Consider the following 25,173-nt stretch of genomic DNA (forward strand, 5'->3'; position numbering starts at 1 on the left):
GTGTCACAAAGCCCTTGACTGCTCACTCTGCAAACCGGTGCGAGGCATGAGGGCTGTGCCGTGGGTGTGGTGGGCGGCGTGACTCACAGGGAGGCCATGCAGCCTTGGAGCCACGAGCTCAAACCCATGTCCCCCGTTCTGCTGCCAGCTGCCCCGTGGATTATCCATCTCCCGGCAAAGAGCCCAAAACGTGGTGGCTTACAACAGTACCAGGTTCCCGTCTGTCGTGACTCTGTGAGCCGGGACATCCGGCCAGGTCTCTGAGGACAGCTTGTCACTGCCCAACAGGTGCTTTGGAAGACCCGAGTGTCCAGAGCTCCTCTCCCGTACGTGTCTGGTACCCGGCAGAAGTAGCTCAGACAGCTGCGGGTGGTGGGACATGACCAGTGGCACTCGTGTGTCTGAGACTCCGGTGGTCTCAGGCTCTCCCCAGGAGCACAGTCAGACTTCTTCCAAGGCAGCTCCGGGTTCCCAGGGGTGTAAAGGCAGGACTTGCCTGGCAGACGTGCGAGGGACTGGGTGACCCTGGGCAGCCGTCAGGCAGAAGTACTTCCATAGCAGATTTGGGCAACTTGTGGGACCTCCCTGGACTCTGCGATTCTGTGGTTCTCACTTGGGACATAAACTCTTTAAAAATCAGTGTTCTGAATTAATGTAAGCAAATGAAGAAGAAAACAGGTGTTTATTCCATGAAGCTGTTTCCCTCACCTCCCCGTTTATAGTTCATCTGAACCTCTAATCTCAGAGCCACGGCTACACAGGCTGGGAAAGCCTGAGCCACCGGCCTCAGCCCCCGAGCCCCTGCAGCCACTGCTGTCCCCCAGGCCAAACCAGTGAAACCTGCGGGGCCGCCCAGTTCTGGACCTGAACGTCCCAGACCGTGAGGCTTCGTGAACCTTTTCTCTTTGGAAAGTTGGTGCCCTCGGGTATTTTGCTGTAGTAATGAAAAAGCTAAGTAATGCAGTGACCTTGACGTAGTTCTCTCTGCAAACCGAGTGGGACCCGCCGATTCTGCGTTCCCGTCTGAGAATCCCTGGTACTCACCCCAGTGGGGATGGGGGAGGCTGATACGTTCCCTGTGTGGGGTGAACAACTGCTTTGTGTGCCCAGCCCGCATCCGAGTGCCCGCTTTGATGCACAGCTCCGCTCCCGACGCCAGCTCCCTGCTCACGCAGACTTCGGAGGCAGCGTGGGCTCACATGATGGGATTCCTGCCACCCCTGTGGGAGGCCTGGAGCGAATGCCCCACAGGGGCTGTTGCTGGCATTTGGAGAATGAGCCAGCAGAAGATTCACTCTCTCTCTCTCTCTCTCTCTCTCTCTCTCTCTTTCTGATATATAGTTTAAAGAAAGAAAGAAAAAGCCAGTGAGAAGCAGCTCTTCCGAGGGAGAGGCAGGACTTCTCAGCAGAGGGTGTGCTGTGTGTTGGGATTCCTGTGGTGTGGTGGCCGCGGTCCCAGCATACTCCCTGTCGGTCGGCCTTGCAGCCCGAGTGGACTTGCTCCACTGAGCCTCCTGCGAGTGTGTGGTCACCTGTTTCCTCCCACTCATTCTGGGATCCCAAGAAACCACGGATGGAGCAACCAGTGTGCTCTTGTGTTCCAGGCAGTGATTTTTGGGGCGGTTTCTAAAGACTAGAACGTGAAAGTGACAATGTCCGTTCAGGTGGGGGGTGATGCTGCTTTGCTGGACCAAATCGCAGTCCGAGCGTGCAGGCGGCACTGCCGGCTCAGGCTTCAGTTCGCCTGCGACTCACAAGGGGTGACCCAGACCCTCTCTCTGCATTCGTGGCAAGACGTTGGCTTGTGCGTGGCGTGCAGAGCGGCAGTCTGCGGCCATGCCGGGTTGTCCGAGAGCAAGCTGTTTGCACCCCGAGTGCCCCCCGTGTGCTTCCATGGTCAGCACCCCTGCTGATCTGTGCAGTCGTGAGCGCCAACTCGGGGGCTGTTCTCGACATGCTTTTCAGGCGATTGCGAAATTAAAATGTGAAGGGTCTTTTTGAGAAGTCGGGAGAAACGCCCGGCTCCCAGTGCTGCTCCATCTCGAGCAGGTGCTCGGATCGCCTGGAGGTGTCGGTCCCTCTCCTCTGGGTTGGGCCTGACGTTGTGCGTTTCCTGAGAGTTCCAGGGACGGCCCTAGTGGCCCCCGCTGGGAGCGAGCACGCTTGCCGTGGGCCTGAGTCTTGCAGCTGAGATCTCTTCTTGCCAGAGCCCAGGAGAGATCCTTCTCAGCCTGCATCACGACCCTGCACCCTCTCCCAGTCTCCTCTCCGCGTCTCCCAGGGCAGGGCCAGCCAGGAAGTGGGCGTGCAGGAAGGAAGAGAGCCGTGTTAGGAAGCCCGGCCGGTGAGCCTCCTGGCCCCCAGCTCCTAGCCGCCTCCCTGTGTGGCCAGGCGCTGCTGCTGCCATCGCCGTCACCGTCCTGTCCAAGACTCATTGGCACAGCAGAGCTGCCCCCGCATGCCCCTGTGACGCTTGGCCGGAGGTCTGATTAGCAAGACCCTTCTGCAACAGCCCTCAGACACGTGTGGTTTGACATGTGTTATATGTAAACATGTATGACCCGTGGGCAGTATTTAAATATAAGGAGCCATCATGGCATTTGAATTCAGTTTTTCTCCTGTGGGATAATCCATAAATCTGACGGCCCGAGGAGCCCTTCCCGCAGGGTCGCGGAGCCGCCCGGCTCATGGCGCTATGTGGCTCCATCGTGTTCTGGCCGAGGGACTCCACCCCCTGAGTCACTCGGCCCTGCCCGGTTCCCAGCAGCCTGGGTCACCCCTTTCCTGGAATCTCGGTCGGAGTAAGAGTGGCTTCCAGAAATGCCCCTCATGTTCTCCTGTTCCCCCGGCACTCGGGGCTCAGCCTTCCTAGGCTGCCCTGGACGTAGCACGCAGGAAGCTGTTCTCCTGGGGCCACGCACAGAACAGCACAAGGAGTGAACCTGTGTGGTGTTTTTCTTTAGCATCTCAGAGTGGCGCTCATCTTTCCTCCTACTCCCAGTCTGTCGTAGTTGAGTGGAGGTTTGGGAGGGAGAGACATGGGCTCACCAGGCCCTCCTGGAACAGAACCCCCCTCCATCCCTCCTGGAACAGAACCCCCCTCCATCCCCGCTCCTCGATTGCACCTGCATTTCTGGGGAGCTGGCTACATCCTCTGTGCTGCGTGGGGTGCAGCCTGGGCCCCCAGCCCTCGCCACGGCTGTGCATGCCCACTGCCCTGTGTAGCGGGGTCTCCAAGAGTTGTTGGGCCCGGCAATGCTGGTGCACTCGGAGGGCCCCTGAGGCGTGGACCACAAGCGGGAACCACAGCGGCACGGCGGGAGGGAGGCGGGCAGGATGCAGGCCCTGCCACATCCCGTCGGCTGCCAAGTTCCTTGGCATCTGTGGCCCAGGGTCTTCTCTGTCTTGAGGGAGCCCTGCCTGCTGGGACTTTGCTGCTTATAAGGAGCGAGGTGGAAAGTGGACATGGCCGTGACCGTGTGGCGGGGGTGGTCCGTGCTGAGGCCACCTAAAGAAATCCACAGCAGTCTCTGGGGTGTCAGATAATAAACCTGGGGGGATCGAGGCTGGGGAATGGGGATGGGGCTCCCAGGCCCCGGCATGCTCTGCAGACCCCCCAGCTCACTCAGCATTCGACGAGCTCGTCAGCTCAACCCCAGAGTTTACTGGAGATCGCCTGCATTGGGATTCTTCCCTTACCAGGACCCCGAGTTTTCCTAGCATCAAAATGCATCAGCCTAATTGAGTTCCTGGGGAAGCTATGAAGTCATATCTCCCCGTGCCTCCTAATTGGGCTGTTTCCCTTTCTTCTCTCCTTGCGGCCTTGGTCGGCAGAAGGATCCTTACGAGGCTAGGATTTGCTCATCATAGTAGCCTCCTGCCGGCCAGAGTTGTCTGAGTCCATCTGCACGGAGCCCCGGGGGTGTTGTATGAGCCCCTGGCATTGGTCAGTGCGGAGAGGGACAAAGCCTTCTGAAGCTCGGAGCGGCTCTCGTGCACCAGGAGCACCACGGGTGATCCCTGGACACTGGGATTGTTGGAATTCCATCTGAAATGGATGACACAGCAGTGTGAGACCACAGGAGGACTTGTGTGAGGTTTTGTTATGCTAAGTATAAAAACTGTAGGAATCCCAGGGCGGGGGTGGGGAGGGGGTGTTAATGATTTGAAGCCATTGCTTGTGTATTATTGCATCAGCGGTCCTGGCTGTCTCTCTCCCACTTTCTTACCAAGCTGCCAAGCTGCCGTGGCTTGGGTCTGCAGCATCGTGACGCTGTTCACTTGGTTGGTCTCTGTGCCAGGGTTGGTTTCCTGTGGCTTAGATTCCAAACACCAGGGCATGATGCGCTTTGCCACGCGTTTTCTTTAAATGGTAATGGCTTGCAGAGAAACTGACCTTCCAAAGGCTGGCAGTTGCCGGGGGTGGGGTCGTTGCCAACCTTCATTATGTCCCCCAGTCACCATATGTCATGGCGGTCAGAGCCCCAAGCCGGCTCAAGATCACCTCTGTGTTGGTGAAACTCGGTTATGATTTGAGAAAATTGAAAAGGAGCATTGTTACAATATTAGTAGTTGAATTTGAACTTCGTCACATCACACAAAAGCGCCTACCAAATTTTTTCTCCCACCGTGGCACCCAAGGGAGAGCAGGATCAGGAGGCTGACGGAAGTGTGTCAGAATTCCCGGTCCCAGCGAATCAGTGGTAGCTGTGTGCTTTCTTGGTTACAGTCACCACCAGGTCAGCTTACAAACAGACCATCAGAGTAGTAGGAAGGGTCTTCTGTTTTCCTTGCGTTACGTTACGTTGATGGGGTTCGAAGGGGACAGGAAAGGAGGGAGACAGAGAATCCTGATGGAAAAGCTGGGTCCAGGAGTCCTGAGCAAGAAGCCCCACCTGGGACCGAGAGGGCTGGAGGTCCAGCGCTGGGCTGGCCAGCGCCCTGTGGGCCCTCAGTCTCCCCAGCCCAGCAGAGCCAGAGGCCAGGTGGGAGCGTCGCTGGGACCCGGCAGTTACAACGAGAGGGAAGGCTCGTCGGCCCTTCAAGGAAGCCTGGGCTCCACGTGGCTTCCACTTCCACTGCGTTCTCACGAAGCCCAAATGTGAGCTCCTTAAAAACGGATTAAAGAGGATTCCACACAATTCATTAAACACGGCTAACTAAAGTTGGCACACGGAATTTCAGTTTTAATAAATTAAAAATCTGAAATGAAGGAACCTGCGGTGCCCTAACCTACAACCATAGGGCGAGAGCGCGGTTACTGTGCTGTTTTCAGAAAGGAAGTGTAGGTTTTCCTCGTGGAAGCCCGGCCTCGTCGGAGGACAGGTGCACATGGCTGCCCGACAGGAAGTGTGTTGAATATGTGCGTTGTATGTAACAGGGGGTGGGGGAGCCCAGACTCACCTGAAAATGTGGGTTGTTTCCCTTTGAAGATGGCGGAGACGCGAGGGGGTCGGGACCCTGCCCGCGCACCTCGGGACCTGACCCTCGGCTCCTTCTCCCTGCAGGGCATGCTCCTGAAGCGGAGCGGCAAGTCTCTGAACAAGGAGTGGAAGAAGAAGTATGTGACCCTGTGTGACAACGGCGTGCTGACCTACCACCCGAGCCTGCATGTGAGTACAGCCCCCAGGCGCACGCCACACCGCAGGGAGCCCTGGCGCCTCCCGAGCCTCCTGTCTGGAGTTAGCTTAGCTCCTGGGCTCCTGCTCAGTGAGGAGAGATAATGCTGACCACCGCCCTCCATCAAAATGAGCATCATTCCCCCTCCTGCCCTCCCTGACAGTCCATCTGTGGTTCTTTAATTCTGCAGAGAAGTTCTAGAAAAGACACAGCCCAGGTAAACTCTTAGGAGCGTACACAGAAGACAGGAGGAGCAAGTAGTGAAAGGAGGCGATGGCGCAGTGGGCTGAGCTGCCGCTCAGGCTGCCTGCATCCCTGTTGGAGGGCCTGGTTCAAGGCCTGCCTGCTCCCTGCTTTCCGTCCAGCTTCCTGCTTCTGCTCCCAGGAGGCAGCGATGATGACCTGCATGCTTGAGTTCCTGCCCCCCCTTGGGAGACCTTCTGGCTCCTGGTCTCAGCCTGTCCTGTCATCCACCCGTCAGCTGTTGTGGGCACCTGGGGAGGAAGCAGTGGATGGAAGACCTCTCTGTCTTTCCCTCTGTTTTACTCCACCTTTCAAATAAATAAAGAAATCTTAGGGAGAGAAGGGACGCGTGCATCTGTCTGAACATCTGGAGTGAAGCAGACGATTGCATCTGGACCCAGATGCAGCTCTGAGCAGCGGAAAGCAGAGAGGACAAGTGGGGTGCAGCTCCAGACTCCGTTTCTGCTGTCCGGGCGGGGCACCTGCCAGTTCTGTGCTCGCGAGTGCTCCAGCGTGGACTTTCACCTGAATCTTACTGCTGGGGGAAGCTGCACGGCGCTGGCTGCAGTGAGTTCTTTTTAGAGTTGAGAGGTATTGACCATGGTTCCACAGCAGCACATCCCAGGACCCTTGGAGAAATAGGTAAATTAGAATCTAAGTGTGCATTGGTCACTTACTTACGCCGCCGTGTCAGGCCATGAGTTTTTTAAAAATTTGAATTACTTTTTCAAATGGCATGGTTATTGGCGGGAGGTTAGAAATAAGCATTTGGAAGGAAATCAAAGTCGCTCCCAAAATGCCACCTGGAGACGGTGGCTGTAATACAGGGTTGTCAGGTCTTGGAGCCCCCCCCCGCCAGGGCTGTGCATGCGAGCTTTGTCCTTCTCCAGCCCGCGGTCCCGCTGCTGTCCTCGCCGGGGGCAGGCCGCTGTAGCTTTCCTGCCAGCAGATGGGTGCACGCCTCCTGTTTTAATATTCCATTGTGCGGAAGGTGCCCTGACTGGTCCAGCCGTGTCAGAAGCAGACATCCAGCAGCTACGTCTGCTCTGAGTGAGTTCTTCCCTGATACAAGTGACTGGAACCCACGTCCCTCTTCACACGGCTGTGCCTTGTCTGCTTCCCCAGGGCAAGGTCCTGAAACCAGCTCCCTGAGTGGAAGAGAATGTGTGCATTTCTGGCCCTGATGTGTGTTGTCAAATTCCCGGAAAATTGTATCCATTCTCGGGCTACATTCAAAAGACCTTTTACCTGCACCCTCAAGAACCTTTAACTTTTTAAATTTTGTTATATTTTAGTCTGAGAGGCGGAGACACAGAGAGAGAGCCCCAACTCCTGCTTCCCCATCTGCCTGCAAGAGCTGTGGCTGGGCCAAGCCAAGGCCTGCAGCCGGAGCCCATCCAGGTCTCCCATGTGGGTGGCAGGGACCCAGGAACTTGAGCCATCGCTACCGCCCCCAGCATGCTCATTAGCAGGAAGCTGGACTCCGAATGCAACCGAGACTCAAACCCAGGCGTTCTCACATGGGGTCTGGCATGTGAGACCCAGGCCAAAGCCCACCCCTACCTGTTTTTAGGGGGAGAAGTCCTTTCCATTATTAGCGATAACACGTGGTTCCCTTGCTGTTCCGTCTGCTTGCTGGTGTGACTTACCCTCTCCCCTTTGTCCGACAGCAGTAGCTACACCGTCAGTCACCATGGCCATAAAGAACCCAGTCATTCTGTGGGTGTCTCTGTGGGTGTCTCTGACGGGTCTCTGGTTCTCAGCGGGATGCTGCCCGTGCTTTGCTTTGGGGGTATGTGCAGATGATCCCCGACTTAATAATGGCTCAGCCTCACCATGGTGCAAAAGCAAACTTGCACACCCATTCTGTCCTTCCCTCTCAGCTGGGTATTTCATAGATCCAGGCGATGTTGGGCGCCTAGACTTGTGTTACGGTAACTTGCCCAGTTCTAGGCCAGGGGACGTGTTCTGAGCGCGTGTAGGGTAGGTTAGGCTAAGCGGTGGTGTTTGGTTTTCAGTAGGTGAAGGTGCAGGAAATGCGTTTGAACCTCGGATGAGTTTGTCAGGAAGCAGCCCCAGCACGTGTCAGGCGCGTGCTTTGTGGATACACGTAAGAAGCAGCTACCACCTCTCCATATGGACAGATAGTCTCCATCGCAGTACCCAGCTCCAGCCCATGAGGACACTGGGGCAACACTGGTTCTGGCTCCAGAGCTGCCGGGTCCCCGGGGCAGGGGCCCTGTAGGTGGTGCACTTCCTCCTGAGGCCCCGGAGGAGGGCGCGGGCCTGACTGTTGACCCAGCTGCTCTCTGTACCTCAGAGAAGCATAGTCAGAGTGGCCTTCTTGGCCGTGCCCACCGGCCAGTACAGAGTGAGATCAGATCGAGGGCACGTTCCAGGTCACCAGCTGCTCACCTGCCCCGCCCAGGCTCAGTGAAAGCAACATTGGCTTCTCGCCGAGGGGGGGGCCGGGCCCCGCTCTGTCCAGCAGGTTCCTGCAGGAGGGTCCGTCCCTGCTTCCGTGTCACTCCAGCCCTTGACTGCTCACGGTCAGAGCCCCAGACATGTCCTCTCACCGGCGTGGGCATGCCATGGCCTCCCGTTTGCCCGTCCTGTCATTTCTCTTTTTCCTCCTTGGATGCGTGACTGGTCCAGGAGTGCAGAGAGGGACACCATGGGGCCCCTCAGGAGACGGTGTCACTTCCAAGTGCAGACCAGTTAAAGCCAGTCTCCTGGGAGCTCCCTGGCTGACGCCAGGGAGGGACTGAGTCACCAGAGCAGGGGAGGTGCCCAGACCTTGCCCGTCGCTGCCTTGCCATCCCTTGTGGGATCTCCCAAGCTAAGCTCCTGCAGTGGGTAGCAGGTGTCTCACAGGGGCCTGGAGCGCATCTCTTCTTTGTGAGCGGCCGGGGGAACTGCACATTCCTAATGGCCGAGTCAGTGCCTAGCATCCTTCAGTCCCTAAGAGACAGAGGTTTGCCAAGGGGGGCCCATCAGCAGAATCTAGACAGCCCCACCCCCGACTGCCCATGGGAGATTTGGGAGCTCAGGAAGGTGTTGCTAGTTCAAGTCCCAGCATCCTGCCCCTTGGAGAAAGGCCCAGGTATTTCAGTCTGGAAAGTTCCCAAAGCTGCTAGAACCAGATGGTATCAGTTAGACACGGGTCCGCCCGTGGCACCCGCTGTCCGCTTAGCTCCAAGCTGCACGTCAGCGGGAGACCCACTGAGGCAACAGCTCGGGCGATGGTGGCATTTGTGGTTCAGTATTGGGGAGCTTGGGGATTCAGAGCCATCGTGCTCAGCCACAGCCCTGTCACTGGCCACACAGTCGGGGTGCTCCCATCTCACCCTGAGGACCCTGCCCGGTGGGATGCAGGCCTGTGTCCAGCCCTCTAGACTGACATGAAGTCGTTACAGGTGGTCAGTGTCCCAGAATAGCTCCCTCCTCCCTGCCACAGGGAAACGTGCTCCGTGCTGTGTCCAGCACTGTTTTCCTAGGGGACAGAGCCCCCGGGAGCCCCGGAGCAGGGCTGTGCCCTGAGCACGGAGTGTAGCCTGAAGCCTGTTGCTTTCCATCAAGCTGCAGGAAGGGACCAGGCTAAACAATTTGTGAAAGTCCAGCAATAGTGGGGCGACCACGCCAGCCTGTCCCACTTCACAGTGTCGTCCACTGCCGTTTGACAAGTGTGGGTCATTAACTTACAAAGGGAAAACAAACAAACAAACAAGCAAACAAACAAACTAGCAAGCTGCTTAAGGAACCGGATTCCAACAAGCGATCCAGCTTTCCCACGCTGTCCACAGGAGATGGGCTCCAAGACCCCCTCGTGGCAGCATCGTGGGTGCCAAGTCCCAACATGCGTTTGCATAGCATCTAGGCACAGCGCCCTTAGAGCAGCTGACACAGTGAAAACGCTGGGTGAGCTGGTCGACCGCACAGTGGCAGGAGCAGTGAGAGGTGGGGCACTGTGCGTGGCCAGCACAGACGCAGGAGTTGTTGGAGTGTTTTCAGCCCTCTGTTGGTTGGGTCTGCGGATCCGGGAGCCGACGGTGGTTCTACTGTGGGGTCAGGGTGGGGCGAGGAGAGCACCCGGCTGCTCCCGACACGTGGGCTTCAGACTGGAGGCTAGGAGACGCCGGGCAGCAGCGCCGGCAGCACCGTTGTGTGTACATGCACTGCTGTGTGGCTGTCTCTGTGCCAGCACACACGCTTGTCCCCTGCCCACGTGGGCGCTGCTCCCGGTCTCTGGTGGGCTGAACCCTGGATCCTCAGGCCACCCTGCGCTTGGCTCTCAGGCCAACTCGCTGGGGAGGGGAGGGGAGACTGGAGCGAGAACAAACGGCGGAATCCAGCTGATAGGCAAAGAGGGTCCCTGGCGTGACGCCGCTTCACGAGTTCCTAGCAAACAGAATTGAAAGGTATGCTTACTTCAGTACAGGAAGCCTTTGGAACCCGTGCTTAGTTTTGTTCGTGATCCACGTTGTCCCTGAACTTGGTGGACCCCGCATATGCGTGCGTTTCAGAATGTCTGTGCGTCAGAAGGCACGTAACCTTTGACTGCGGTTGTGCAGAAACAGCGTTCTGAAGCTCCCCCGCGGCGCTGCCGCCCTTTGCCCCACCACCCCCACCCCCACCCCCAGGAGTACTTGTTCTTGAGGATCAAAACCCAGGACGTGGAGCCCCTGCCCAAGGCCGACACTGCCCGGGCTGGGCGGCCCGTCCTGGAGGCCTCGTCTCCTCTGGGAGGGCGGGGCACTCTTCTGGGGGCCGCTCCAGACGGCACCTGCTTTGGTGAGTGAAGTTCAACTCCCCAGTGGGCTGAGAGTTCAGTTCACTGTGGGGCGGAGCTATCACCTCAGCCGCCTTCCTGTGGCCTGCTCCGCGCCCCTGTGGCTGCCAGCAAGGCCCCCTGCTCAAGCATGCGCTTGGAGAGGCTCCCTAGCAGCAGCGGCTCTGGCTTGGCCGACCCCCGGCAGGCAGTGTGGAGGCCGGGGACAGACGCGCTGTGCTGTGGGTGAGGGGGTGAGGATGTCTCCACTGGATGCCACAGGCAGCATTGCACGGGTCTGTGGAACAGATCATCCTTGGGACACGAACCCCAGGTTTCCATCCCAGACGATGCTTTCCATGCTCTGTGTGCTGGAAAAGAAACCCGGCCCTTCGACGAAGGCAGCAGCGCTGTGTGGCCCCAGCTGCACCGCGGGCTCCTTGAAACCCTGCCCGGAGCTTGGACATGCGGCACTGCTGCACCTCTGCTGCTGGCCTGAGGCTCGGTGGCTCCCGTGTGCTTAGGACGGGACAGTGCATCATCCCCATGGCCGCCCCTTGGCCCCAGGGTGTCACTTGCCACTCGGTGCTCTTGCTTCAGTCTGCCCGCTTCTGTGGCGTCCTCCTCTAGATGTGTCCTCGTGCGTTTTCACCTGAGCCAGCCCCTGTTCCTACCAAGATGGTTTAGGAGACCTTGGTCCTGGGCTGCCTCTCCTCTGTCCCGACCAGGCTGCACCTGTACCTACCCTCCCCCGGGAAGGAAAGCCCTCTCACCCCAGGCCTGCTTCCCACTATCGACACCTTAGCAGTGTTCCTCTGTCGGTGTGGCGTAGAGCTCCCTGTGAGTGCCCACGTCTCAGGGAGTGATGGCGTCTCAGGAAGCCAGGGGCATGCTGGGAACGCTGCTGAGCCAGTCGGGTGAGACAAGTTCCCTGGAATTCCCTCTGAGCAGTGCCGCCCACCTCCGGTACCAAGAACTCTGAGTCCCACCCTGCACCCAGCGCCACAAGCCCCAGCCTGCTTCAGTGCGGCCCCAAAGGCTAAGGACGCCGTAGCAGGGGGTGCTGTCCCAGATGACGCCGGCCCTGCCTCCTCGCTTCTTTGTAGTTACAGAGGAGCAGGTGTGGGCACAGGAGGAAGACGTGGTGGTCGGTGTCAACCACCCAGGGGCTCTCAAACTGGGTGCCCAGCCCAGCCACGGGGTCGGTGCTGGAGCAGGACGGCAGGGACAGTGGCCAGCGTGGAGACATTGTTTCCACGACAGTGTGTCCAGCAGCTGGTTCCCTGCGGCACCTGTGTGCACAGCCTGCAGACCCTGTGCGGGTGCCTACTGCCTGCAGTCGGGCCCCTTCAGGTCCATGCGGTCCATCTGAGAGCCTGTGGGCGGCGTCTCCTGGAAGCCCGGAGAATGTGTGCGCTGGGTGAGGACTCTGATGCTGCCGTCTCCCAGCCACTCCGACCCAAGCGCTAGTGACTGAAGCTCCAGCTCAGGACTCTTGACAAGCGAAACGGACTTGTAAGGAGAAATTTATCCCAGCGCTGAAGCCGCTGGGTGCGATCAGTCACTTGGCGAGACTGGGACTGGGGCCCAGCCCAGCCCGGTTCGGGTCATCCATCTTTCTTTCTCTGGGGGCCATGAAGAATCAAAACAGTGCGTACAGTCCAGCTCAGAGTGCAGAACACTGCGCGGCTGCTGACGCTCCGGGGAGGTGTCCTGCTGCCCGGCTTTGCCCCAGGCCCGAGGGCGTCTCAGGATTTGCCTCGCTAAGACCACAGGAGGCCAGGCCATGTGGGACAGGTAGGTCCCCTTGTTCCAGGACCAAGCAGCACGGCTGGTCTTCATCATCTCCACTCAACGTTTTGCAAAGCTGACACCAGCACATAAATGAAGCCGGAAGGATAAGGAGCAAGCAGGGCGACGTCCGCGGTTGCTCCTCCATAGTCTACGGGTTTGCCACCCTGAATGATGGTCCGACTCCGAGACGCTTTGCAAAGCTGCAGCGGCCTGGCTTGCCTGGGAGAGATAATGAATGGGTACTGCGTGGGTTCAGGACACGTGGCTAGAGCAGAGTTGGGGTGGACGGGGGCGGCCTGTCCTTGGGTCCGTGGCTGCCTACTGGAGACACAGACACAAGCCTTAGGGAGCACCTTGATGGAAAAATGGAGGGGATAATGAGAAAGAGCCCAGACCTCGGGGCTTCGCAGCTCCGCGTGGCCACCTATCCATCTTGTGTGTCGAGAGAGCAGCCGTTGAGGGCAGGGCAGAGCTGGCCGCTGATGAGGGTGTGTGTGTGCTGGGACTCCTAAGTGGACCTCTGAGGAGGTGCTCGGAGGCCACACGGGCGGGCCCAGGGTATCCAGGAAGCTGGCCCTGCCCTCTGGCATCCTCCTGAGGCCTTGGGCGGCTGTGAGCAGCCCTCCCCTGTGACCACCCCGGCTGTCCTGTGGGAGTTGCTCAGGCTTTGGAAGCTCCCACTCCTGTGTGTGTTCCCGTCCTGCCTGTCGCTGGAGCCCAAGAAGCTGTGGCTGCGTCCACTTCTCCCCGATGCGCAGTCCCGAGCCGTCTCTCTGGAGGAGCGTGGCTCCCTGGAAGCAGGCCCACTGTGGCAGGGCCACCTCTGCCGCCCCACACGGAGCCCTTGAGCGTGTGTGGTCAGCGCCGTCCCACTGATACTGCCTGGCCTCCGAATGCAGAGTTCGGCATCTCGGGTTTCCGAGTCAGCAACTCCATCTCCTACTGTTGTGGTGCCCACCGAGGGTCTTCCCTAAAGAAGTCGTTCCCGAAAGAAGACTCCAAAGTCATGAGCAGCACGGTCCCTCCCGTGCTCAGCGCGTGGGCGCCCTCCCGAGTGCCCACCATCCTCCCGTGGCCAGGACGCTGTGCTGCATGGCACGGCCAGGATCTGCGCTCACTCCCTCGCCCAGCTCCGCAGGTGCACCCCGGGGGCCTCCAGGTACCCTCGGAGCAGCTCTCCACAGGGTCAGCACGGCCACTGTCGAGGTGACCAGACGGACACGTTCAAATCCCAGATCCGCAGACGTGAAGGCATTTGAAGGATGGAACTGGCAGAAACCCCAGGAAGACGAGTGCCCGCCTTGCTGAGCGCCATCGGACGTGTCGTGTGTGCACGTGCATGTGTGCACACGTGTGTGTGCGCGTGTGACATGCTTCCGCAGTCAACATGATTTATCTTTTTTTTTTTTTTTTTTGACAGAGTGGACAGTGAGAGAGAGACAGAGAGAAAGGTCTTCCTTTTTCCATTGGTTCACCCCTCAATGGCCGCTGCAGCCGGCGCCCTGTGGCCGGTGCACTGCACTGATCCATAGCCAGGAGCCAGGTGCTTCTCCTGGTCTCCCATGGGGTGCAGGGCCCAAGCACTTGGGCCATCCTCTACTGCCTTCCCGGCCCACAGCAGAGAGCTGGCCTGGAAGAGGGGCAACCGGGACAGAATCCGGCGCCCCGACCAGGACTAGAACCCGGTGTGCCAATGCCGCAGGGGGAGGATTAGCCTATTGAGCCATGGCACTGGCCAGCATGATTTATCATTATGACCAACAGTTCTCATCTCGCTGCCCCTTTGGAAGCCACAGTGCTGGAAGCTCCCTTCCAGCCGAGCCCCTGGCATGTTCAGCCACTGTCCTTTGGACAGCTGTGCCTCTGTGGCCTTTGGTCCCCAGCTCGTCCACCTATATGAGCACAGGAGCCTGCGCAGGGGCTGGCAAGTGCCCGGCACATGCTTGTGCCCAGCACTTAGGTCTTGTTGACTCCAGTGAGGCCACACTGGGGCCCTGGGCCACAGGACCCCATTAGGGTCTTTGCTTCTAGACTGCTCGGGCTCCAGGCCTCACTACTGACAACCCTAGGCTCTGCTTTTAAAAAATCCCAGTGCAGTTGGGACCCACAATGCCCAGGGTGACCGCCCTGCCTGTGGATCAGCTTGGTGGGGGTGGGGAGCGAACACGCACACGCAGAAGAGCCTCGGCAAACAGAGCCTCTGCTGCAGTCCAGAGCACCCTGTTCAGGGTGGATTCGGGGGTCACACAGACACGGAAGTTCTGGCGTCTGAGTTCTACCCTGAGCTGTGTCAGGCAGGCGAGAGTGGGTTTGTGTGTGATAGTCAGGCCACAGGTGGTCTTCCTGGGAGTGGTCAAAGAGGCAGCATCGCTACCGGCAGGCAGAGAGAACCCCAGGTGTGCCGGCTGCCGCTGGGGCTCCAGATGACACCCACCCCACCCCCACCCCCACCCCGCAATAACACGACTTTGTCCTGGTCAGACACAAGCTCGTGTCCTCAAATCTGCAAGTGTTGCCTGCTTCCCCCCTGACACCACAGCTCAGGTGTCCCCGTGAGTCACTTCCCAGCCAGGGGTGTGAGCCCCACCTTGAGAACCTGCCCGTGTCCGAGATAGGGTTTGAGACAGGTTCTGAGAGATGGCAACGAGAAAATACATGTGAATGCGACCAAGGACCCTGCAGTCACACACACTCGAGAGCTGCAGCCATGGCTTCTTCGTGGGCAATGAGAGGAAGCTGGGGTCACTCTCTGTGGCTCCCAGCCCTTCATCCCCGCCTTCCCTCCTCGGTGGATGGGCTGTGATGTCAGCTCCTTCCAGGCCCGTTCCTCTGGCAGGCAGGTTGGGGCAGCCCTGGGCTGGGAGTCCACGGGCTGTCTCAGACCCTCCTCTATGGCCTCCCAGCCAGCTCTGTGGGTCCCAGGGCCGCAGGGGCCATGGTGTGGCTCTCACTTGGCCCCTCACGTGGTCATCCACGCCGAATCAGTGATGCAAAGAGAGCAATCCTTCTGGCCTAGGAACTCTCGTCCTGGTTCTATTTATTCTGTAAGCATCTCCATGACCACGGGGTTGCCACTCCCCTTAGGATGAAGCCCTGGCCCTCCTGGGGGTGTTCTTTCCTGCCCGCCTCCTTGCCAGACCGTCTCCTGAGCATCGCCCAGTTCAGGCTTCAAGGTCACCGCCTCCTGGGGTGGCCCCCATGAGGTGTACTCTGGGATCGTGTTTTAACTGTGTGTGTTTTTTTTTTTTTTTTTTTTTTTTTTTTTACTTTTCTTAAAATTAAAAAAAAAATTTTTTTTTTTTTTTTTTAATTTAAGAGGCAGAGAGTCACAGGTAGACAGATCTCCCTCGCACTGGTTCATTGCCCCAAATGCCTGCAGTGTCCCAGCTGGGTCACACAGGAACCAGGAGTCAGGAGCTCAATCCAGGATCTCCTATACAAGTGCAGGAACTCAGCTTCTGGGCCTTCGCCACTGCCTCCCAGGGTCCGCATTAGGAGGAAGCTACAGTTAGGAGCTGGGGCCAGGAATGGAACCAGATCCTCTGCTGCGGGCCACAGACATGTTAGTGCACACACACACACGCATGCACACTTTTTAAACAAGCAGTTCCAGAGTGTTGAGTGCGTTCCTATGGTCGTGTAGCTCATCCCCCAAATTCTCTGGCCTTTCGGATCTGAGACTGTTCCCATTAAACGCTAACTTCCCACCCCTGCTCCTCATCTCCATTCCACTTTCTGTCTCTGTGGGTTTCTTTCCTCCAGGGGCCTCATGTGAGGCTACTTTAAAAGGTTTGGTGGAGGGGAGGGGGCTGGTGCTGTGGCGTGGCGGTTCATCCCCTGCCTGCTTTGCTGGCATCCCGTATGGGCTCCAGTTCAAGACCTGGCTGCTTCACTTCCAAACCAGTGAATGCGCCTGGGGAAGCAATGGATGATGGCCTAAGTCCTTGGTCCCCTGCACTCACATGGAGACCTGGAAGAAGCTCCGGCTCCCGGCCCAGCCCCAGCCCAGCACCAGCCATTGGGGCCATTTGGGGAGTGAACCAGTGGATGCAAGATCTCTCTCTTGCTCTCTAATCCTCTCTCTCTAACTCTTCCTTTCAAATGAATAAAAAAAAATCTTAAAAGGGTTTGTGGAAACTAGAACTGAGGGCTCAGTGTATCTTAGCGTAAAAAATTTGAAATCTGTGCATAAATAGAACTTCCAGAGAGATAGTGGATGCTGCATAATAGGGAAAAACCTACATAGCTTCCTGCGTTTTCTCGCACCAAAATGAACTGATCTTTTAAGTACATCTCCCGTGAGCTGCATGAAAGCGCCCTCACCTCCTGGAATCCTGTGCGCTTGTCTTTTTTGCCACTGGCCTGTTGGCTTGGCGTGATGTCCTGAGTTCGTCCAGGCTGTGGCCCGGGTCAGAGCTGCTCGCTTTCCCGGGGCCAGTTCCCTCTTCTGTCTGCACCGCATCCTATTATCCTCTCGTCCACAGAGGACGCTTGGTCTGCTCCTGCCTCTCGGCTGTGGTCATGCTGCCGTGAACACAGATGTACTAACCCCTCTTCAGAGCATGTGGGTTTAACTAACATGGGCGACCTCTTGGGGATAGCCGCATCTCAAAGCCGTCCGCCCAGCCTCCCCAGGCCAGACCGAGATGACCCTTGGGACGTTTGCTGGGCCCCGTCCCCAGGATAGTGAGTTGCAGGGCATCAGTAACTCAAATGTTGGTCCAAACCTCGGTGGCCCAAAAGCGGCCGCCCAGCAGCCGTGCAGCCACGGGTGCTCCCCCTGCATCTGCAGAGCACCCTTGCAGGTGCCTCTGCTTTAGGTGCCCCGGGAATTATCCTTGTCATCCCAGTCATTCATCCAGCCTGCCGTAGAGAGCATCATAAATCGTAACTCCCAAACGTCAACACTTCCGAACCCCGGGCAGCGGCACTGCCACAGGGGTGGAAGCATCCGCAGCTCCACCTGGGCAAGGCGGCCGTGGGGAGCTCACCCCGGGCACACTGACACAGGTTAGACCCCTGTGTGTCGTTCGGCGCCTCCACGGTTTGGGAAGGGTTTAGGATCCGGGCAGCAAGTGTCCGGAATTCACCTGCACTGGCTTGGTGTTGATGTCATCATAGTGTCTAGAGTAGCCCAGCAGAACGGTTTCCATCTCCCCGTCAAAATTAAACCACCAAGTGGGCCGCATCCTCCCCGCCCGTTCTCTACATCGGAAAATTCTGCCTCCTGGTCTTTTTTTTTTTTTTTTAATAAAATGAAAATATAGAGCATATGTGTGTACAAGGGCACTTCAAAAAGTCTGTGGAACATGGAATTTAAAAATTAGTTTATTTTTATGCAAAAAAAGCTTTTAAAATCCGTACATATGGGGGGGGCAGTCTTCAGGGAGTTTATGGAAAATGCATAATGTCAAGAAACTAGGAATTTCAGAATTTTGTGCATCAGGATACACTTATCTCTTAATGCCATTTTCCATGGAGCTCCCGAAGCCCCTTGGTGTGTGCGTTTCTGGAAAGATCCAGGTTTGGCGGCGGAGCCCATGAAACACCGTCCCATCCGGCACGGCGCGAGGCCTCGGATAGCACCAGCCATCCTTTGTGCCCAATTTGCCTCATTTTGTTTTCCATGTGAGGCCTTTTAGTGTTACAAATCGTGGCCCGAGATTCTGGAGCGAGAGGTAAATAAATCACGGCGCTCCCGTCTCCCCCGGGACGCTAACTCACGGCGGAGGACTCTGTGGGAGAGGGCGGCCGTGGGGGGTAGCGGGGAAATGTTCTTTCGCCTCTGCTAAGGAATTGAATTTCATTATTGTATTTTATAAATATTTTCTTCTCTGGCTCATAACCTGATTGCCGGCTTGTTGCCAGGGTCTCGCGAGGCAGGGCGAGGCGGAGCCGCAGACTCCTGCCTCTTCTCAGGTGTGCCCGTGGCCCCAAATGGAAACCAATCAAGGTGCGATTTATGTTCATTAAGGGCTTGTCAAAACTGAAAAATTTTCTAATCAACAGCAGTCTCGCCGCGGCCCCCTCGATGGCTGGGGGGGCCGCCCCGGCTGCAGCCGCCGCTTGCCCGCTCAACTCTAGGCGAAAACTCCGCTGATGATTACATTAGGCTAAGCTGCGAAGTAAATGAACCATGTCTTATTTAGGTGCCACTAGCTTCAGCGTAGCCCTGCCCCGCAGGGCACTTGATAGCATTTTATGGCTTTAAAATTAGTGTGGCTTCCCATTTGCTGCAGGGTGCTGCACGCTATGCCTTTGAACTCCATAAGCAAAGGGAAGGGGGCCTTTTGTTTTTCCCCCTTAGTTTTTTTTTTTCCCTCCCCCTTGCATTTTAGCAATTTTGTTTTGCATCTTTTCCAGACGGCATTTTGCAATAAAAACGTCTGACTTATATATCCGTGCCTCCCCCACCAAAAAAGGAAAGAATTAAAAGGAGAAAAAATAAACGTAGGCAACGTCACGCATTTTCAGAGGACAATTTTTCCCCCGTGCTACAACGTGACAAATAGCCTTGCGGGTCACGCCTAATGACTTGTCGTGTCAGAACCGACACCTGCAGTGGCAGCCGTAGCTTCAACTCAGGAAGTAGCCACATGGAGTCCGGGCAGCAGCAAAGTGCTTCGGTCTCTTTGCTGGACAGGGAGTCATAAACACTCACGTCTACTGAGGGCTTCAGCACTGGTTAGGCACTTCGTGCGTTATCTCAGTCAATGCTTGCATCAAACCCACGAGGCAGAGACCTGGAACGATGGCGTAACTTGCCCCACCCAAGACGGAAGTAGAGACTGGATCCAAGGCCCTCCGGCCAGCGGCCTTTGTCTCCGAACTAGTAAACCGACTGATACCCAGTGCTGCCGAGTGTGGCAGAGGGAACGGCTCCCACTCAAACAGGGCGTGGAAAGACAGAGACACACGTCTGTGTGTGGGAGGCTTCTCCACGGTCCGACCCCGAAGTTTAGAAATGAGAAGCACTAAAAAGCTGTGACAGACAACCACTGACGTGAGAGTCTCTCCCTGCTGCTTGAGGGCAGGCGGCCGAGGGCAAGGCGTCCCGGGAGAGCAGGTGCACATGCGTGCCATCTGAAAAGCGTGCTGTTTCTCCCAGTGGTGCCTGTCCAGCACACGCGTCCCCGGAAATCTAGTTTAATGGGATCCAGACAGATCTCGCGTCACTCTGGGGCACTCTTCTCTGGACCCCAGGAGGCCCAAGCCCTACCTGCTGGTCCCGTTGTTGCAGGCCAGGTGTGAGTGAGTATTGTCACGTCGACGAGGACAGCCAAGGCGTGGTGCCAGCTCCGCCAGGTTGGCTGCTGTGGCGCCTTTTCACTAGGACCAGCCTGTGGAAGTGGCCTGCAGTGACTGAAGGGGACGAGACCGCCGGCCACTTCCTGTGCTGGGCGTCCGTTCCCGTTCTGCAGGCGCGGTTTGAGCAGGCGCAGCTTACAGCAGGGCAGGGGACAATCTTGCAGTGGAAGGCTCGGTACAGTAGGTCAGTCAAGACAGAGACGATCAAGAAGCGAAAGGTAGATCCATAATCCAATTTGCCGTTCTCGGCTGTTTTGATTTATATTATAATAACCTATCCCCTTGGGCTCCGGTTGGGCGGCGGCAGCAGCCCACAGATGCTAGATGCCAGCCGCTGCTGCCCACGGGCTGGAGAGCGCTGCTGTGTGGGGTGGGAGCCTCGCTGGGACGCCACCCTGCTCCTTTGCCATGCGTCACATAATTCCCGGGGCCCAGGACGGCATGGATTCAGGAGGACTGAAGTCTCACTATCACCCCCTCTGCCGTGACCGCCGTGATGGACCCCGTTGGCCAGCGCCTTCTTCCAGGCCCAGCCTCGGGGGGTCTTCCCAGGGGCAGCTCGGAAAGTGACGTGGGAATTAGTTGGCTGTCTTGGGAAGCAGAACGGCCCCTAAAGAGACTTTTTCCCCTTGCTTTCTCCGCCCGCCTTGCTGTGATGACTGGGGTCCTTTAGAGAGAAGAAATGCCCATCTCTGAGGGCTGTGGTCCGGAGGTGCCACCAGATGTCTCATGGCTTCTCCATGTCTCCGAGGTGTTTGCAGGGATGCGGCTTCCTCTGCACCTGCGCCTGTGGCTGTAGGTGTTGACTGTTCATGAGTGTCCGACCTGACCCTTGCCTGACTGGACTGTGCTACGTGTGTCTGTAGAGTCGTGTCCTCTAAAAGTAGCATTAAATGGAGTTGGAGAAATAGCAGTCCATCCAACAATGGCTTCTTTTACATTTTTTGGGAGGATTGGGGAGATCTCAGAAGTGAGACTTTTTAAAAACAGGGCTTAAATGCTTAAACTGTGGTTTGCTTTCTGAACCTGGACACTGAGGACCGGTGGAGAAAGGGGATAACGAGTTGGTCTTTGCGTCTAGAAGAAAGCAAACCAGGGTAGCATTTACGGTGTCTGCAGAGTGCTCTCCCACCAGTTACGTGCACAGAATCGCACAGAGAACCAGTCGATGAGCTAGGTCAGCCGTTCTCAAGCCTTTGGGTTCAGGGCCCCCCAAAAGCTTGGATCACATCAGTTTCAACTATTGATACTTATCAGCTTAGAAATTCAAACCGAGAAAAAATGTTTAAATATTTATGTAATTCATTTAACATAGTAAACCACCCATTATATTTTAATGTAAATAATATTCTTATGAAATGTATAGTTTAGAAACAGAAGGCAATCGTGATAAGATCAGCATCGTTTCACATTTTCACAGGTCTCTGTTAGTGCCTGGGCTAACGTAAGCTGGATTCTCACTTCTGCCTCCATCTGTTACGATAGGTTGTTTTGGTCGAATTATGACTTGAAGATCTCGACACCCAAAGACAGAGTGGGACAGGGAGGAAAGTTCTAAGTCACGTTAGGCGGTTGGCTGTTCCTCTCTTGTTCTACACCAGAACTGGACGTTTGATCGCGTCTTAAATCAGTGACGCAGAGTGGAATGTTAAACTGTGTCACGTGTCGGCTTCTCTGCCGTGTTGCACCCACCTGGCTGACTTTGAGTGCTCTGTCCTGCGTGTTTTATCCATGTGTGCCCACCCACACGCGTCCATCCATGTGACATGTGTGTGTTTTATCCGTGCGTGCCCACCCACATGCATCCATCCATGTGACATGTGCATGTTTTATCCGTGTGTGCCCACCCACACGCGTCCATCCATGTGACATGTGCGTGTTTTATCCGTGCGTGCCCACCCACATGCATCCATCCATGTGACATGTGCGTGTTTTATCCGTGCGTGTGTGCCCACCCACACGCGTCCATCCATGTGACATGTGCGTGTTTTATCCGTGCGTGCCCACCCACATGCGTCCATCCATGTGACATGTGCGTGTTTTATCCGTGCGTGTGTGCCCACCCACACGCGTCCATCCATGTGACATGTGTGTGTTTTATCCGTGCGTGTGTGCCCACCCACACGCGTCCATCCATGTGACATGTGCGTGTTTTATCCGTGCGTGCCCACCCACATGCGTCCATCCATGTGACATGTGCGTGTTTTATCCGTGCGTGCCCACCCACATGCGTCCATCCATGTGACATGTGCGTGTTTTATCCGTGCGTGTGTGCCCACCCACATGCGTCCATCCATGTGATATGTGCGTGTTTTATCTGTGCGTGTGTGCCCACCCACACGCGTCCATCCATGTGACATGTGCGTGTTTTATCCGTGCGTGCCCACCCACATGCGTCCATCCATGTGACATGTGCGTGTTTTATCCGTGTGTGCCCACCCACACGCGTCCATCCATGTGACATCATCCATCGTGCCAAGAATGCTGGCTTTGCCATGAAGTATGCCGACTTCCAGGTGGGACACTTCCCATCATACGGTGTCCTGAAGCTACATTCGTTGATGTCACCAACAGTCTTGTCAGACGAGCTGCTAGGGACTGGGGGTGTGCCAAGCTCCTGGGAGACGTGGGAGGTTTTAAGTTTCCCACTAGGAAGCTCGAAGCTTACCACTGGACAGCTCGCTGTCAGGTGGTTTTCTTTTTTTTTTTTTCTTTTTTTTTTTTTTGACAGGCAGAGTGGACAGTAGAGGGAGACAGAGAGAAAGGTCTTCCTTTTGCCGTTGGTTCACTCTCCAATGGCTGCCGCGGTAGCGCGCTGCGGCCGGCGCACCGCACTGTTCCGATGGCAGGAGCCAGGGGCTTATCCTGGTCTCCCATGGGGTGCAGGGCCCAAGCACTTGGGCCATCCTCCACTGTACTCCCCGGCCACAGCAGAGAGCTGGCCTGGAAGAGGGGCAACCGGGACAGGATCGGTGCCCCGACCGGGACTAGAACTCGGTGTGCCGGTGCCGCAAGGCGGAGGATTAGCCTAGTGTGCCGCGGCGCCGGCTAGGTGGTTTTCTTAAAGTGTTCATTTTGTTTATTTCAAGGAGATGCCTGGAATAGCCGTGCCTGGGCGGCCATGGTGCACGCCCCAGAGTCTCCTTTCAAGTAGAGCGGTCCATCACAGACGTGGCTAGTTGAGCTTGCAACTCAGAGCATGGCAGACATCCCGGCAGCCGGTCCCAGGCCGGATGCACACTTGCCAATGGCACTCGGATGCTTGTAAAGACTTGATCTCAAGGGTTGAGGTTGCTATAAATAAGTAAATTAGCAGCTTGTCTTTTTTTTTTTTTTTTTGGTTTATGAAGAGCATTTGTCTTTGTTTCTGCTTAGAGATTGTGATGGCTCATACATGAGCTCCAGCACAGTTTGGAGCCACGACCTGGACGCAGGCTAAGGCACCGGCATTTTCGCCCACCATGGCTTTTGCGCCATCAGAACAAATTCCATCACAGTGATTAAAAGACAGATAAGGTGTTAGAACTGCTCTGTCCTGACAAGGAGCACACTTTGAAGATGGCAGAACTAGATTACGGAAAGAGGAAATTGTCTGGCCAGCTCCGGAAAACCGTAGCAGATTTCAATGTGCACAAAGAGTTATCTCACTCAAAGTATGACTTGTTTAGTATGAAACATTAGATTTGTGTGCACAGATGTTCTGTCAGAGGCCAGAACTTACTGGGAAAAACCCAAACGGAGCAAAGAATTGTGTTGTTTCTGCCATCCTTTAATCGTGGAGGTCAGGGACGGTGACACATGGAAAGGTAGACGTAGAACAGGAGACCGCTGGCCACGGCCTTGGGACGGGCGGCCAGGCCAGTGCCAGGCTGCGGGATTTCCCACGCCTGGGCCTCTATCCTTTCCTTATGATCTGACTCTGAGGTGCCAGTCACACAGTTTCTGCGTAAGACTTCAGCTTCAAGATCTCGTTAACCACTTTTGGTATCAGCAACCCACCTTTCACCAGAACAGCCTGAGGGAACCTCGGGACGCGGGCGGGGGGATCGATACAGTGCGAGTATTTTTAGGGACTCTTGATGGATGGCCGCATTTGGAGCTGAGCTCCGAGTGCCAGATGCCCCTGAGCTGACTGAGATGAACTCGGCATTTACTGAGTGCCCGTAAAGGCCGTCGTGCACGTGGAGGGCCCCGGATGGCGGGGGTGGCTTTGTGGTTGGGGGGAGGGGGCATTTCCGTGCGCAGCCTGATGCTGTCGGCCGCCGATGGGGATTCGGTACCACCGTCCTCGCTGCCCGGCTGCTCACCTCCCGGTCCTGGGAACACGGTAGCTGTGAAATTGTAGGACAACGCTGTAGAACAGCGAATCAATTAATTCCCGTATCAGGAGCGATCTGCTACAGCGAGGCGCTAATGTCCTGCTCCTAGGCAGCCCACAGAAGGGGGAGCCAGTTAAGCTGTGCTTCTGTCAGCAAGCTGCAAGCGCTGGGTCTCTGACACGGGCTCAATTGCTAGCAGGTTTCTCTCATTGCACCTCATTTGCATCTGGGACATCAATTAGCATGTTTGTTGAGGCTAATTGAATGAAACTCAATCATAGCTCTTAATTGCTTGACTATGTGCAAAGAAATCACATTAATGCAGCTAATTAAGTGTACGGCAATAGATGCAACATAATTAGGAGCGAAATGTGAAAAACAAGGGATGGCAAAGGTGCGGGGGCAGGGTTGCAGGGGGACAGTGCGGCTCGGCTCCGGAGCTGCCGGGGCGCTCGGCAGCGGGTCCCTCTGCTCCTGCGCCTGCCTGGAAAAAATAATCCACATGACGGGCATGGACAGCTTGAGAAGAAAAATGCAAATAGGTTTGCAATTACTACTTTTTCAAGCTGTTGAGGGGCAGGCGCTGGGCACCTCCAGGGGGCTTGGCTCTTGAGTAGGCCCCAGGGACTTGTTAAGTGCTGTTTAAAAGCGCTTGGCTTTGAATTACCCTCATGCCTTGGTAAAGGGTTTTTTCCTCTTTTATCTGCGATCAGCATTTTCTAGGACTAACACGGAGAAGGGGTAGTATCTGGAACATTTGCATATCAAAATCCGGCTTGCTGTCTTCCTTTTAAGGTTCGGCACAGCCCACTTCTAAGGAGAGGATTGTGTTTAGTGGTCAGAGCTCCAAGTTTGCAGCCAGCCAGAGACGCGCAGGGAAAGTTCTTCCGAAACCCGCAGACCCGTGCAGCTCTCCCCTCCCTCTGTTTGTGAAGCCGGTCAGAGGACTGTCCCCGAGAAGGAAATGCGTTGTGTAAGGTCCTAGGAATTGTTGGTGGTTCAAATCCGCGAAGCCCCATTTGTAGTCTATTTTCTCTGAAGTTTCAGCGCCCAACAGGCAAGAAGACAGAGCCCCCGGCCCATGCTGAGCTGAAATAAATGGGTTCCCTCGCCGCGTTCACT

At 56.4% G+C, this 25,173-nt stretch overlaps 1 protein-coding gene across 5 annotated transcripts in view; it reads left to right on the forward strand.

Annotated features, from left to right (window-relative positions):
* AGAP1 (ArfGAP with GTPase domain, ankyrin repeat and PH domain 1) overlaps nt 1-25,173 on the forward strand; it is a 527,161-nt gene that overhangs the window by 316,724 nt on the left and 185,264 nt on the right. For all 5 annotated transcript variants that reach the window (XM_062193793.1, XM_062193808.1, XM_062193800.1 and 2 more), the window contains exon 10: nt 5,508-5,612. In XM_062193793.1, the coding sequence (XP_062049777.1) occupies nt 5,508-5,612 (105 nt within the window). The remainder of the gene's footprint in view (nt 1-5,507; nt 5,613-25,173) is intronic.

Source organism: Lepus europaeus, chromosome 1 (assembly GCF_033115175.1).
Source record: "Lepus europaeus isolate LE1 chromosome 1, mLepTim1.pri, whole genome shotgun sequence".
Classification (NCBI taxonomy): domain Eukaryota; kingdom Metazoa; phylum Chordata; class Mammalia; order Lagomorpha; family Leporidae; genus Lepus; species Lepus europaeus.